Below are 14,277 nucleotides of genomic sequence, written 5' to 3'. Positions count from 1 at the left end.
ATACTATGATGTTGAGTGCAGAATAAGAACCTAACTAGACTAGAACTGTCTTGTACTTTATGTAGTTATTCCCACTGTTGTAAAAATGGATGTAAAACACTCCCAGATCAGGATGGTATAGTTTTACTCCCATTTTGTACAAGTATAAACGTCTGCACAAAGTATACGGCAATGGAAAATCATCCCCACAAACTAGTGTTTATTATGAATTAATATATTTACTTAATATTAAGAAATCTGTGTCAGGGAATGCGTAATAAGTCAGTGACTGCTGGAGAATGGCTTGCTGTAGCTAGGTGGACAGGTTTACTGAAAAAGAAGGAAGATTCCATTGTGCCTGCTAACACACTTAGCTCATTGCTCATCTTCTGGGCTGCTGGCACGTGTCCCAAACCCTACTACAAATGGAGATAATTGAGGGTAGGCCTAGGTGGAGCTGGATTTTCTAAGTGTGATGAAAGCAGAGACATCATTCTTTTGACTTTCATGTAGAAACGCAAGTCTTTCATTTGAGTGAAACTATTTCCTCCCCCATCCCCAAGCTTTTAAATTTTAGTTTGCGTCCAAATGGTTTCTAGATCTTTCTCTAACGCAAGTGTTCTTTAACTTCGGTTTCATAGACACAGAGGTCAGACTCATTGAAAGTCATGATGTTATTCAAAGGTATGATTTAATTCAGGAAGATGCATTATTTAAGCAGCTTGTTAAAGCTGACACTTAAAAACCCTGCTATTATCAAAAAGCAGACATTACGTAGGTTTAATTCTATTTTTATATCTTTCTGGCTGTTACCTTAAGAATCTGACGTGAGCCATAACAATTACATACAGCATGTACCAGGCCAGATTCTGTTTTTTATTATACTAGTGTAAATCTGGGATGATTCTACTGAAGTAAATGGAGTTATTTCAGACTTGCACTGGTGTTTAAGAGTAACTAGAATTTGACCCACAATGTCCATTAGTACCAGACAATCTGGGGATTATACATAAAGCTTTGGGGCTAGATTTTTATCTCCTCAGTGACACAGCTGCAAATCCAGAAAAACACTATTGAAGTTAATAGAGCTATTACAATTACACTTGTCTAAATGAGATCAGGATCTAGCCCTTGATCTGTAATGGACTTGTGACTGGGACATCTGAGATCAACATCTCAGAACACTTCAGTTAGTGTTACAGGGTAAAATTTTCAAAAGCACCTAAATGACTTGGGGGCCTAAGTTCCAATTTCAAAAGTGACTTTGGCACTTAAGACTGGCAAAAAACTTTGGCTTCTAAGTGTCTAAATCACATCTGAAAATGGGTACTTAGGCTCCCTTTAGGCTCTTCATAAAATTTTATCCACAGCTCTTAACAGCATAAATATTCCTTTTTACCTAGAAATCTTTTCTTACAAAACACCCATTTTCTTTGGCAATGTCTGTTTTGAAATGCATTGTCATGCATTTGTGTAATACACATCTCGAGAGTTCTCATACAGAGTTCTGGGAGTTTCAGCGAGAGAATTGGATAGCCTTTGCTTAGAATGGGATTTCAAAAGTCCTCAGTATTGATCTAACTCTCTTCCCATTGATGTCAAAGGAAGTTTTGCCATTCTTGGAAGCATAGGTAAGGCCAGTGTCAAGCACTTTTGAAAATTCCCACCATTCAATTCTGACATAAAATGTCAACCTGAGGGAAAGATTGAAAAAAATCAAGCTTGGTTTAACATGGTAGCATCAGATTAATCAATAAGAATATTACTTAGCAGTTATAGAGTGTTTTATATCTTCAAAGTGTTGCACAAATATTAATGAGTTAACCTACAACAGCCTTATGGGTTACACAAGTATTTGTCCTAATTTTGTATGTAGGGAAACTAAGACATAGTGGACTAGATCCTCAGCTGTGTTTAATGTCCATGTGGTGCAGCTGAATAATGCAAAGGCAAAGGTGGCTGTACACGACCTTTGTGCTCCCAATCTGCCTGGGGCTGAATTGCATCTATTTGCCACCTCCCCCTGAACTAGGGAACTAAGGGTGTGTCTATATTACTATAGGCCCCGGAGGATGACCCATGCCAGCTGACTTAGGCTCATGGGGCTCGAGTTAAGGGAATTTTTAATTGTGATGTAGACCATTTGGGCCGGAGCCTGGGCTCTGTGATGCTTCCTCCCTCACAGGGTCCCAGAGCCCAGGTTCCAGCCCAAGCCCAAACATCTACACTGCAATTAAACAGCCCCTTAGCCTTAGCCTCCCAAACCCAAACCAGCAGGCACGGGCCAGCCGTGGGTTTTTAATTGCAGTGTGCACATACTCTCAAAGGCTAGCGATGCCAACTCTACATTAGTTGTGAAATTGCCAATGCAGAAGAAGCTATCCCTTTGGGTCAGCTTTACATCTTTTTTGTGATACCTGAGAAGCATAAATAGTCCCTCGGCCTGGTCTACACTTAAAAAGTTTTGGCAGCATAGTTATGTCAGGGACATATGTGGAAAAAATCACACTCCTAGCTGAAATGATATCAACAAAAGCCCTAGTACTGTACCGGTTATACTAGAAAAAAAGTTCTTTTGTGTAAATTCTTTTGCCTGTGGAACTCTTTTGCTAGTATAAGCTATGTATCCACTAGGAGGGTTTGCACCATAGCTATACCAGGAAATCTTTTCTAGTGTAGACAATGCCCTAGTGTGGGTCAGAAAAGGTAAGTGGCCAAAGAGCCAGTCGGTACCTGTTTCTGGCTCTTAGTTCCATACTGAGTTCACCAGACCAATGAGTCTCAAAGTTCTTAAACCTGGGGATGACCCCTTCCTCAGTCAAACACTTATCCGTTTAATCATAGATTAATAATTGTGATCATCTAATCTGATCTCCTGTATCACACAGACCATAGAACTTCCTCAAAATAATTTCTAGATGAGATCTTTAGAAAAGCCATCCAATTTTGATTTAAAAATTGTCAGTGATGGCGAGCCTATTTTGACCCTTGGTAAATTGTTCCAATGGTTAACTACTCTCACCATTAAAAAGCCATGCCTTATTTTCAGTCAGAAGTTGTCTACTTCAACTTCCAGGCATTGGATTGTGTTATACCTTCCTCTGCTAGATTGAAGAGCCCATTATTAAATATTTGTTCCCCATGTAGACACTTGTAGACTGTGATCAAGTCAACCTTTAGCCTTCTCTTTGTTAAGCTAAATAGATTGAGCTCCTTGAGTCTATCACTATAAAACATGTTTTCGAATCCTTTAATCATTCTTGTGACTCTTCTCTGAACACTCTTCAATGTATCAACATACTTCATCAGAATGGTTTCCTGTCCCCTTCCATCTTTGCTGGGGCTGAAGTGAGGGCTTAAGTCTCTGGCTAGATGTTTATTTTTGAGGGATTTTTTAGCCCATATATAGTGGCCTGGGTGATACTATTTGATTAGCCTCCAGCACTGAATAATTTGTAAGTGGGAAGAGAAATCCCTTCTATGGGGGTCTGGGAGTATCCTTTCCTGGTATTTTTTAATGTTGGTATTTGGTGCAATTTGGTGCCTTCCAAAGGGAAATGGGGAAAAAATAACTCTTCAGAAGTCTCTACATTCTAATAACTTCCACCATGACAGGAATAGGAGGTGAGCAATATTGGAGACAGGGATACATTCAGCAAGGAAATCCCCCACTGTCTCCCTGCCCTACATGCACAACCGGCTTCCCCTTCTGCCCTGCACCATTTGTACCTATGCAAAGTGAGTAAAAATACAACCCAGTCATTAGAGAAGCATTTTACACATTTATTTGCTCTTGTTATGCACAGGTATGGCGTTATGGCACAAGAAGCAAGGCAGTGGAAAGTCAGCCCTGGTGTGTGAGACAGACAGACAGACAGACAGACACACACACTCTCTCTCTCTCTCTATTATTTTTGGTCTTTTGTCTCTTCCTGTGCCTTTCATGTTCTCTTTCCTGCCCCCTACCTCCATCTCCCTTGCTCCCCTTCCCTTTTTCCCTGACTGCATTATCCCCTTCTGTTCCACATGTGACATTAGGGATAGTATTATAAATGTATCGTGTTTGGTAAGGCAGAATGTTCTAGTGCAGGGGCCTCAATCTGATCGACTCCGGCAAGAGAAGAGAAAAGTGATTGTGGGAAACCTAAAAGGACCAAGCCAGTCTGAAATAAAAGGACAATGGGAGTTATCTGCCTAACTCACTGAGGCACTTTCGTAAATTCCATGAGGCGCCTGTCTGTATCTTTAGGTACCTAAATACCTTTGTAAATTTGGTCCCCAGTCAGATACGTCATTAAACCTGCAAACTGAGGGGCATCCTAGAGGATAGATTTGCTCTGGGGATCTGCACTAGCTCTGTTTTTGGAAAGGTGAAGGAAACCCTTCAGAAGCAGCTCTTTTCAGACACATATTTGTATCCTGAGTTTTCTAGTGTTAGATACTGATCATTCTTTTTTGTAAGCCACTTTCATTTTTCTCACAAGACTGCTGCAAATTGCATGAGTGACTGTCCTAGATTCTGAGCTTTTTTGTATCAGGAACAAAAAGGCACAAAAAGACAACATCAACAGCATGATTTAATGTTTTGTATGTGTTGGCAGTAAAATATCTGTCCATGTGTGCCAGCCCAAATATTACAAATACACTGTGGCTATCCAGGCCAACACAGAGAGTCAGCCTAGCTCACAGCAGGGATCCAGAACAGCTTGTAGGGCAGGTTTTAGCAAAATAGCTGGGGCCAGAAAGATCCAGACTGTTTGGAGCCAGAGACTGAAAACTAAAATGAACCCCACCTTGATGCTCCTCAAACCACGCACAGTGAACCCATGGGCAAATTGATTTTATGTCCCAGGTTTTCCATGTGTCCATGGCCATGGAATTGGACACAGAATCAACCTCAAGTCATGGAATCTGGCTGCAGAATACACTTTCATTTTTTTTAAAGTGTATTGAAGCATGGGATGAGAGTTTAAATGTCAACATTGTTAACTGTGCCATTACGGATCACTTTCTCAGAAAGATTCATCTACCGTGCTTATCTGTTGTCTTCAGTGGCAGATATCTTTGGGGATAGTGGGGCATTATTGGGGTGGGAAACAAAAGTTCATTCTATCCAAAAAGTTTCAGGTCACGTCTCCCCTTATTACACAAGAAGGAAGTGAAGAGAAAATGAAAGCTTCTATAATCTACTGGTCTGTGTGTATTGCACATTTCCCACTGTGCCTGATCCATAGAGCATGCAAGTCTGTTACAGTGCCCTGCTCTGGAGTCTGGATCCTATAGCTATAGAGTCTTATGCTTTCAGCAGTGTAGGTCCCTGGTTCAATTGTCAGTGCATGCCCAGATAGAGATCATCACACTTCTGCTGTCTCTTGAAAGCTAGAATGCTAAACTGCCAGAATCCTCAACTGTATCTTGTCCAAACATCCAATTTTCTATTCCAACATATTCTATAATGCAGAACAGCAATGCCTATGCAAAAATTTTGTGACACACACAATTTGTGGGCAGTGTAAAATACTGTTAATCCCTTTTGACCTGAGTGAATAATCAGTGTTCAGGACCCTGAGGGTATTCCAGCTGAGAGTGTTGTACCAATATAATAAAAAAAACCAGCAGGATCTTATTAAGAGGGATAAGGCAAAGATGCCACATTTATTGTAAATACCATAACAAAACAAAAGACAATGTTTTCCTACTTGTTTCCATTACTACTTATTCCTTATACACACACACACACACATTCATCCACACAATCATTCATTCAGGTTCTGTATAGATGTTATAGTTACCAGCCTAGATGTTGCTCATGCCAAGTTACTGGCCAGGTATCTTGGTCATGAGGATGGAGCCGAGTCTGTGTCAGATGCATCTGATGCTCCTGGAGGTTGGTATCAGAACCATAGACTCAAAGTCCTCAGTCTTTAGAGTCCAGTTTTATAGGGATTTTTCCCTATGTTAGTTCATAGGAGTTGCCTCATTCTGCTGTTGCTAAATCAATCAGCAGATGGCTGGCTCCATTCTGTCAGATACTTGTTTTTCCTTCCTTTGAGGTGTGGTGGGTCATCTGGTTGATCCCACTTGACACCTTCTTCAGCCAACACTGAATTCTTCAGACTGGTAACTTCCTAACCATTCAGTCACATACATTCTCTATCTTAATCCCATCTATTTCACTGTCTCTTTGCTTTTTGGGGTGTTACCAATTTATGTGAGACTCCCTGTCTTTTAACAATCAAAGATAAAGTGAGATGAAAACTTACAGAGGGTGGGGGTCTCTATTTATACACTATAATAGCTACTGTTTTGGCTTACTTAGAGTTAATTAATGTTTAACAAGTTTTATACAAAGTATTTCTTTGAGCAGGCTTCACACAGACACAGCTGGTGGCTTGCAGGTTAGAATCACAAATTTACTTTTAACATAAACCTTTAGTTATGAGGCATCAATTAACAATAAGTCATTTCTCATATAAACCATGTTTAATATAAACCTTCTTTAATATCTCTACAAGAGTAGAAATTGACAAAAGAGTCTGGTATTTTCTTTGATGCAATCCTGTTTATTTACTAGGAATGTACAAAGTCCTGCTTCTCCAAATGCAGGAGGAAGCAAAGCCAAAAGTAGAGAATTTCTTTGCTTACAACCCAAACCTCTTCAGTCAGCATGAGACTCAGAAGCCCCCTCTCTAGATTCTTTGAGGGTCATACACCATGCTTGCATGCTTGTCCAAACTGTCCGTCTCTAAGTCTTGCTTGTTTGTCTGTTCCTGTGTCTGTATGATGGGGTATACAAACACCACACTGGGATGAAAGGGGTTAAAGAACACTACTGGGCCCAGTAGTCCTGCCCCTTCAGACCATGCTTCAGCTGGAGAAGGGTTTGAAAAGGGAGCAACCCAGCTCAGAAGGGGCCAGGCAGGGAAGGAGGACAAACCTACCCTGAAGGCTCCTGACAAAGGGGCTGGAGAAGCCTCTTTGAGGGAATAGGACTATATGCTGAGTCTGGTTGGGGTGATGATTTGGTTACCTTTTCCTTTTCTTCCCACCTTATCTGGGGCTGGAAGCTGAGAGAGGAAAGCAGCGGTAGGAGCTGACCCAGGAAGGGTAACTCAGAGGGCACTTTTGGAGTGCCTCCTAGGGCCCTATGTCAGAGCCTGGTGGAGTGGCTCCTTCCACTGCTCCCACTACTGGAGGGGCTCAAGCCACCTGTACTCATCACTATGCCTCTGAGGCCTGGTCTGCACTATAAACTTACATATGTATAACTGCATCCACCCCCCTGTGCAGCATGGTTAGACTGCCCTAACCCCCGGTATAGACAGCGCTATGTCAACAGGAGGGCTTCTCCTAGCAACATAGCTACTGCCTCTTGCAGAGGTGGATTAACTGTGCCAACCAGAGACGTTCTCCTTTGGGGCTGATAGTGTCTTCACTGAAGTGCTACAGCTGCGCCGCTGCAGCATTTTAAGCAGTGGCGGATTTAGAGTTAGTGGGGCCCTGTGCTCAGCTTCATTTTTGCGGCCCCTCCTCGGACCCAGCCAAGAAAAAGAACATTCTCTCTTATCTCCCCCATCTCTGTTTTTCATTCTTTTTTTCTTCATCCTCGTCCCATATTATAAGTAATAGGAAGTATATGAAAATAAAGTGAGGTATCTTGATTGTTTTTGTAGTCTAACTTTTTTCCACAGACCACATGAAAATTGCTAAGGGTCTCGGCAGACCACCTAATGATCTTTCCAAATATTGTTTGTACTGTTAGCTAACTATTGTAACGTGCTTTGGATAAGAGCGCTTTATAAAAAAAACTTAAAAAAACATTGGGGTGTGGGGTCTGGCCAGGAGTTAGGATGTGGGAGGGGGCTCAGGGTTTGGGCGTGGGGGCTGGGAGGGAGTTAGGATGTGGGAGCCTGCTGGGAGTTTGGGTGTGGGATCTGGGAGGGAGTTAGGGTGCAGGAGCCCACTGGGAGTTGGGGTGTGGGGTCTGGCCAGGAGTTAGGATGTGGGAGGGGGCTCAGGGTTTGGGCGTGGGGGCTGGGAGGGAGTTAGGATGTGGGAGGGGGCTCAGGGTTTGGGCGTGGGGGCTGGGAGGGAGTTAGGATGTGGGTGGGGGCTCAGGGTTGGTGTCTGGGGGCTGGGAGGGAGTTAGGGTGCACTGGTGGTTGGGGTGTGGGATCTGGCCAGGAGTTAGTGTGTGGGAGAAAGCTCAGGGCTGGGGCAGATGGTTGGGGTATGGAGTGCTTACCTGGGGCAGCTTCTCTTTGGTGCAAGGGGTGCAGGTGGGGATGTGGGGTGCAGGAGCTCCCGTTTGGTGCTCAGGGTGGGGATGGGGATGGGGGGTGCAGGAGTCCAGGGGCCATCAGCAGCAGTGCATGCCAGGGACTGCACCTGTGCTTCCCGGCATCCAGAGAAACAGGGCAGCAGGACAGGCGCGGATGGACGCCCCACCAGGGGAGCATGCACGCCTCCCCTACAGCACACCCCCAGCCGGCCCCTCACCTGCCTGCCTCACCTGGCTGCCTGCTGTGGCGTGCGGGGCCACCAGCGCCAGCTTGCTGCAGGAGTCCTGGGAGCCAGCAGAAGCCCAGCTAACCAGCTGGGAGAGCACACCGCATGCTGCGCCTCCAGCATGGCTCCCTCCCTGGTCTCCCCCACAGCTTCTGCCCCCGCAGCAGTCTCCCCTGCAAGGGGTGCTGGATGATGCTGGGCTGCCCGGCCCTGGGGCCCCCTGTAGTGGGGGCCCCATGCCAGGGCACTGTGTGTTTCATTGTAAATCCGCCTCTGATTTTAAGTGTAGACCCGTGCTGAGTAGAGGATGACCAGGACTGTAAGAGTGACCCACCAGGAGGGGGCACTAAGTGTGCTAATCCTTTGGCCCTCAGCCCATGAAGGAATCTATTATAATCTCTCAATTTATGTCTGCCCTCCAGCTTGTTTTACCCTCACACACAACCCCGAACAAACAATACCTAGTCAAAAACCTCTGCCCACATGGTGCTAGTTTTTGAGCAGACTCCATTATGGCTTTTTTTAGGTCAGGCTCCTTAAACATCTCTTACAGCTATCTTAAATGAAGAGCACATTCATACCCATCAGTTTCAACAAGGTAGTAACCACAACAATACATTGAAAAATATTTCATAATTAAGATTTGCATTGGAATCAACATACAAATAAATAACCTATAAAATGCTGGACTGTTTGGATTATTTATTTAACTAAGAGCCACTATGTAATGTTATAAAATTCAGCAATTAAGCCACAGAAGTCAGGGCTGCAGATTATATGGAGCCTCAGATGTTAGTTATTATCATCTGTGCTTTCTCCGCATACACAATTTAAAAACAAGAGAGGTCAGAAGTATTTTACCTCCTTAAATGTGTGTATACTCTGGAATTTAACTAAAAAGGCTAGGGAGGGCAAAATTAGGGATACAGCCAGAATAACCTGTGTCTAATAATACAAACTTTATTTTCAAGAGATTCAGGATAAGTCTCAAATGGAAATTTTGCTTTTAAATCAGTGATAATTGGTGCATTTTAGCATTAAGGTCTCTTCAACTGGGCAAGGGCAGAGGATCACATCACCTGCAGAACAAACTCACATTAGGGAAATTTGCTACAATTCTTACTATTCTGATCCTAAAAAGTTAAAATAATATTAGTTGACTATAATGAAAATACAGTATGTAGTGAGATTATTTCTAAAGGCTTGATGCAAAGAAAGCCCATTGAAGCTGATGGAAAGAGTCCTTTGGATCAGGCCTTAAATGAAGATCCAGAGCTCTGCACATTAGGGTAGTGCAAAAGTGATCTGCGGGGGATCTCTGAAAGTCAGGTCTGTAATTTTAATAGTTTGTAACAAAACGTTAGGATTGGAACAGCCTTATTTTATAATATATAATGCTACAAGGCCCAGATGATCTCTAGGCATTGCACACAGTGTGGGGGTGATGGTAATACTAGGATTCTAATGGCGATGAGAAAGATAAGTCTGCTACTCTGATTTCCAATAGCAGTGCACTAATTATTGTATTTTAGAACTGATGAAAATATGTCTCATTCTTTCAGAGCACACTGTACCCACCAGCAAATACTTAGTCTTGTTCTTTAGCTCTACTTAGTGGATCTGGCTCCAGAACCATACCATAATAAACAATGCACATATTGAAATGTTACTTGTTGAAATTAGGAGAATTGCATTCATATCACTCCCATTATCAGTAACAGTGAGTGCTTGTGTAACCCACATACCTAATAGGGAGAGATCTCTTTAAGAAAAGGTAGGAGTGAGCTGTGTCTGGGTCATTGTTGCTAGGCAGATTAAGCACTCCGCATCCAGAAGCTTCTGGAAGTGGGTGTGAGTGTGGTCATTTTGGGTCTGCTCCAATAGGTTGCTGGAGTCAGGCTCAATGATGGCAAGCATCAGGGCAGTTGCTTTGCAAAAGGCCATGTGCCCTGTGTGGGCGCTGAGCCCAGGAGCAGGAAGCAGGCTGTTGTCCCTAACTCTGAAAGATTTTGCAGCAGGTTAGTGATATTGTTAACCCTCCAGCAGGGAAGCATGGGCAATGATAATTATAGCAAGGGGAAACTGGGAGGGGAAAAAAACTTCTATTTTAATTGTATGCTTTGAATGTTTTGATTTTAGCCAAACTGTTCTAGTTAAATTGTCTCAGCTAGTCCAAGTCACCATTTTTTCTTTAAATGTAGTAATGGGGAAAGAGTCATTTCTATTTTGATATTCTCAGTCTTGTATTTTATTGTAACAGGGTTTTCTTCAAATCTATACACTTAACTGAGTGATTGGTTAATCAGTTAGTTGACTGGCTAGCAGTGATTTCAGCAGAGGAAGAGATTCCTACAAGCAAGTGGATGTTGTTTTAGACTCAGCAGACTATATAGATTTGGTGATCAAAGACTCTAACCGAGTTAGATGAACAAAACCTATGCATTTGGGAACTTTCAGTTTCTTCTCACTGTATTGCTGTGGGGACTGAACTGTTCAGATTTTAGTTTTTCTTTATTTATGTGTATGTATAACTGTGAAGGTAATGTCTGTGGATTATAAAATAGCCATGTCATGCTGTACAAATTAGATTATTTGTTTATCATAAGATTCCAACCTGTTCTCCAAGCTCTCTGTCTGTTGCCTGGCCGCCTGCCCGATCCTTTTTTTTTTTTTTTATTGCACTACCAGTTAGCTAGGAGGGTGGGCTTTTTAAGTAGCCCCCACCCTTCTGGTCCTTTCCCTAAAACATTTCTACTCACAAAACTACTCGAGTCCTCCCCTGTGAGACTTGCCACCTGGGCAAAACACATGGCCCACTGGCGTTGAACTATTCAATTTCCTCTTGTAGCAAACACACTGCTGTTACGGCGTATGCTGAGCACAAATGGTTAAATTTTAACAAGTCCCTGAAGGACTGGTACGTGCTTAGCCAGGGCTTCCTTTTCTAACTGGAAATCCTGTCTCAAGGCCTGCAACTTGCCCTGGCGCAGGTTTGAGTTGCCGCCCGGTTCATGATCCATGCTCTTAATTGCTCAATTCTAGTTATCAAGTACACATCTCGTCCCTTTTCTCCAACTACTCTATTGCCCAGTCCTGCTACGACTGGGGGCAGATCCACCTGCCACCCTTCCGGTCAACCAGGGTGGAGAGAAAAATGCTAAACCCCTCTCCAGTTCTCAGACTTACTGCAGCTGAGAGTAGGCTCACCTTTAATCATGCAATCCTCAACATATAACACCAAAAGTACCAAACAAAAGAAACACAAAACAAGGGTAAAACAGATAGATGGTGTAAATTCTATAGGGCTCCCCTATTCTCAATTGCTCACCAAACTGTGACAAATTTGTTACCAATTCATCTACTGCAGGACGTTGGGGGAACACACCATATAATCAAATTTTAAAGCTTAATTAAAAATAATAAAACAACAATGAAGAGTGTTGGGAACGCTCCCACATTACTCAGGAAGAACATGAATACTTTAACCCTTAAGCCACTTTAATACTCACACATGTCCAAACTGACCACGTCTGTATAACGTTCAGAGAAGGGGAATAGGCAGACGGGAGATTATCCTGTATACAGCTTGTCCAGAATTTCCAACATGCTTCTGCTCTTGGGAGAGCTGTTTTTTACACCCTGGAATCTCCTGCAGTGTCTCTTTTAGAGAGTTCAGTTCAGATTCCAGCCCGTGGCTTCTCCAGTTTCACCAAGGCAAGCTGAATTTCAAATTAACCCGTTCCTAGACAAATTGCTCACACTGTGTCAGAGGCTTTACTTTGGTGATTAAAAGCTCCTTTGAGATATATGATCTTATCTAGATTGAAGGTACCTTCTAATGGGCATTGTTTAGATAGGTTTTCACGCGTGTAAAGATTCCAATTCTTTAAATACCTGCAGGTTTTAAGACCATAATGTACGTACATGTAACATGCTGGGGTACCCTTAGGGGGTGAGGTGGAATATTTAGACTGTCCCTCCCCCATTTTCCACACACACACACACACACACACCAAGGCCATTATTTCCTATTACCACGATGCATCATATCTTGCTGCACAGTCAATAAATTCAGATGGCGTGAGCCCAAGAGAGACAGACGTCCCCACGGACAGTCTTCCTCCCAGTGTGGCTCTGGGGCATATGCTGGGGGATTTTTACAAGAGCTCTCCATACAGCTTTAAACATACAGCTCCAAAAGCTACCTGGTTCCAGAAATCTTCTTTCAATCTTTAAGTATTAGAGACAATGGGGCGTCCCCCAGACACTTACTGCCAACTTGTTCCATTTTGTAAGGGGACTCTAACCCCTCTTCCCCGCGTCAAGGTAAAGGGACTCTAACCCCCACCTCCCGCGTCGAGCGCTCACTTACCTCTCCAGGGGACTCGAACACCTGGACTGGGACTCAAACCCAGGCTGGGACTCTAACCCAGACTACTTGGATCCTGTGCAAACCTGGACTGGGACTCTAACCCAGACCTGGACTGGGACTCTAACCCAGACCTAAGTTGTCAGGGACTCTAACCCCGACAATCTGCACTGGGACTCTAACCCAGGCAACCTTAACCCTACTCAACGGGTAGGTGGATGTTGCTGGATTTCTACGAGCTTCAGCTGGTTCACAGAACTCGCCTTATCGCCGACGCAGAGATCAGATTACCAGGCAAGGCTCCTCTAAATCAGAGGATGCGCGCTGCGTTGCCTCAAAGTCTGATCCCCCGCCGGAGAGTCAGACAAAGTCCCGGCGGAGTCGCCAAAGATGTCGGGGACTCGAACCCCAACAGCGAAGTTCGTTGTCTGACCGCAGAGAGACCAGGCAACACCAGCAAGGTCCGATCAAAAGTTCTTTATTGATAAGTGCACGTATCAGTAAAGAACAGCTCGTATCCGAAAAGAACCAGCCCCCCCTTTATAGCTTAGTATAGCTTATATAGGCAGTTTTATTACGTCATAAATCATTTACTTAAGCAATCCACCCCCTTTGTCTAACAACTAGAAATTAGACACCTTTTAATATATACGCATGCCTAGTCTCTACAGCATTATATTATTAATATCTCAACAAGCGCCAAAGGTTAGGAATGTGAGGGAGTTAAAAACACACCGAACACTAAACCAGGGAGTTAGTCAGAACTGTGAGATGCTTGTGTTTCTTATCGGTCCTTCAAACACTGTGTCTTAACACAACACAGCTGGCATCAGCCCCCTCACTTATCTTGCTCTTTCCCAGGGCTTTGTGAGACAATTCTGCCTGTCAGTATTTCACTCTGGGTTTTCCCAGAAACCTCTGCTAGCCTGATTTTAGTCAGGTTGGCACAACTGGTTTTGTGCTACATCTTTATTCAGGCCTAACAATAAGATTTTATAAAGTTGTTTAATTAAATTCATTTCTTTAGTTCCTTTTGGGACTTGAATGTGGGGAGGTTGACCCTGTGCAGTCCTTGCTGAAAATCGTTAGAGACTGAACTTTGGGTCTCTAGCTACTTTCTATGGGAGTTGGGGATTCCCCCTCCCCCAAGGTATTGGAGATAGGAAATGAAGTGAACTCTAGCCCACCCAAAGGTTACAATTGTTCTGGCTTCGAAGATGTGCAGAAGAGTGGACTTCTGAAGTTTGTTTCCTTGATGGAAGAGAAATTATTTGGCATAGATCACTGACATCATTTCCTAATCTAAATTATTGACAAATATGTGTTTCTTGGAAGAGGGATACCAGATATGAAAAGTGAAGTGCATCTTATAGCTCAGGGATTTAGTTCCAATTTTAGCACTCCAGTGAAACAGCTGTGAT

General features: G+C 43.4%; 1 protein-coding gene across 3 annotated transcripts in view; it reads left to right on the top strand.

Annotated features, from left to right (window-relative positions):
- C1QTNF7 (C1q and TNF related 7) overlaps positions 1-14,277 on the top strand; it is an 85,837-nt gene that overhangs the window by 63,750 nt on the left and 7,810 nt on the right. The window contains exon 1 of one of the 3 annotated variants that reach the window (XM_045019142.1): positions 10,382-10,505. The exons of the other annotated variants lie outside the window; for them this stretch is intronic. Coding sequence (XP_044875077.1) covers positions 10,391-10,505 — 115 coding nt within the window. The 5' untranslated portion in view covers positions 10,382-10,390. Of the gene's footprint in view, positions 1-10,381; positions 10,506-14,277 lie in introns of those variants that run through there. 3 annotated transcript variants of the gene reach the window in all.

Source organism: Mauremys mutica, chromosome 5, assembly GCF_020497125.1.
Source record: "Mauremys mutica isolate MM-2020 ecotype Southern chromosome 5, ASM2049712v1, whole genome shotgun sequence".
In the NCBI taxonomy this organism is placed as follows: domain Eukaryota; kingdom Metazoa; phylum Chordata; order Testudines; family Geoemydidae; genus Mauremys; species Mauremys mutica.
The sequence above is the reverse complement of the archived record's forward strand: the minus strand, read 5'-3'. Positions and strand labels throughout refer to the sequence as shown.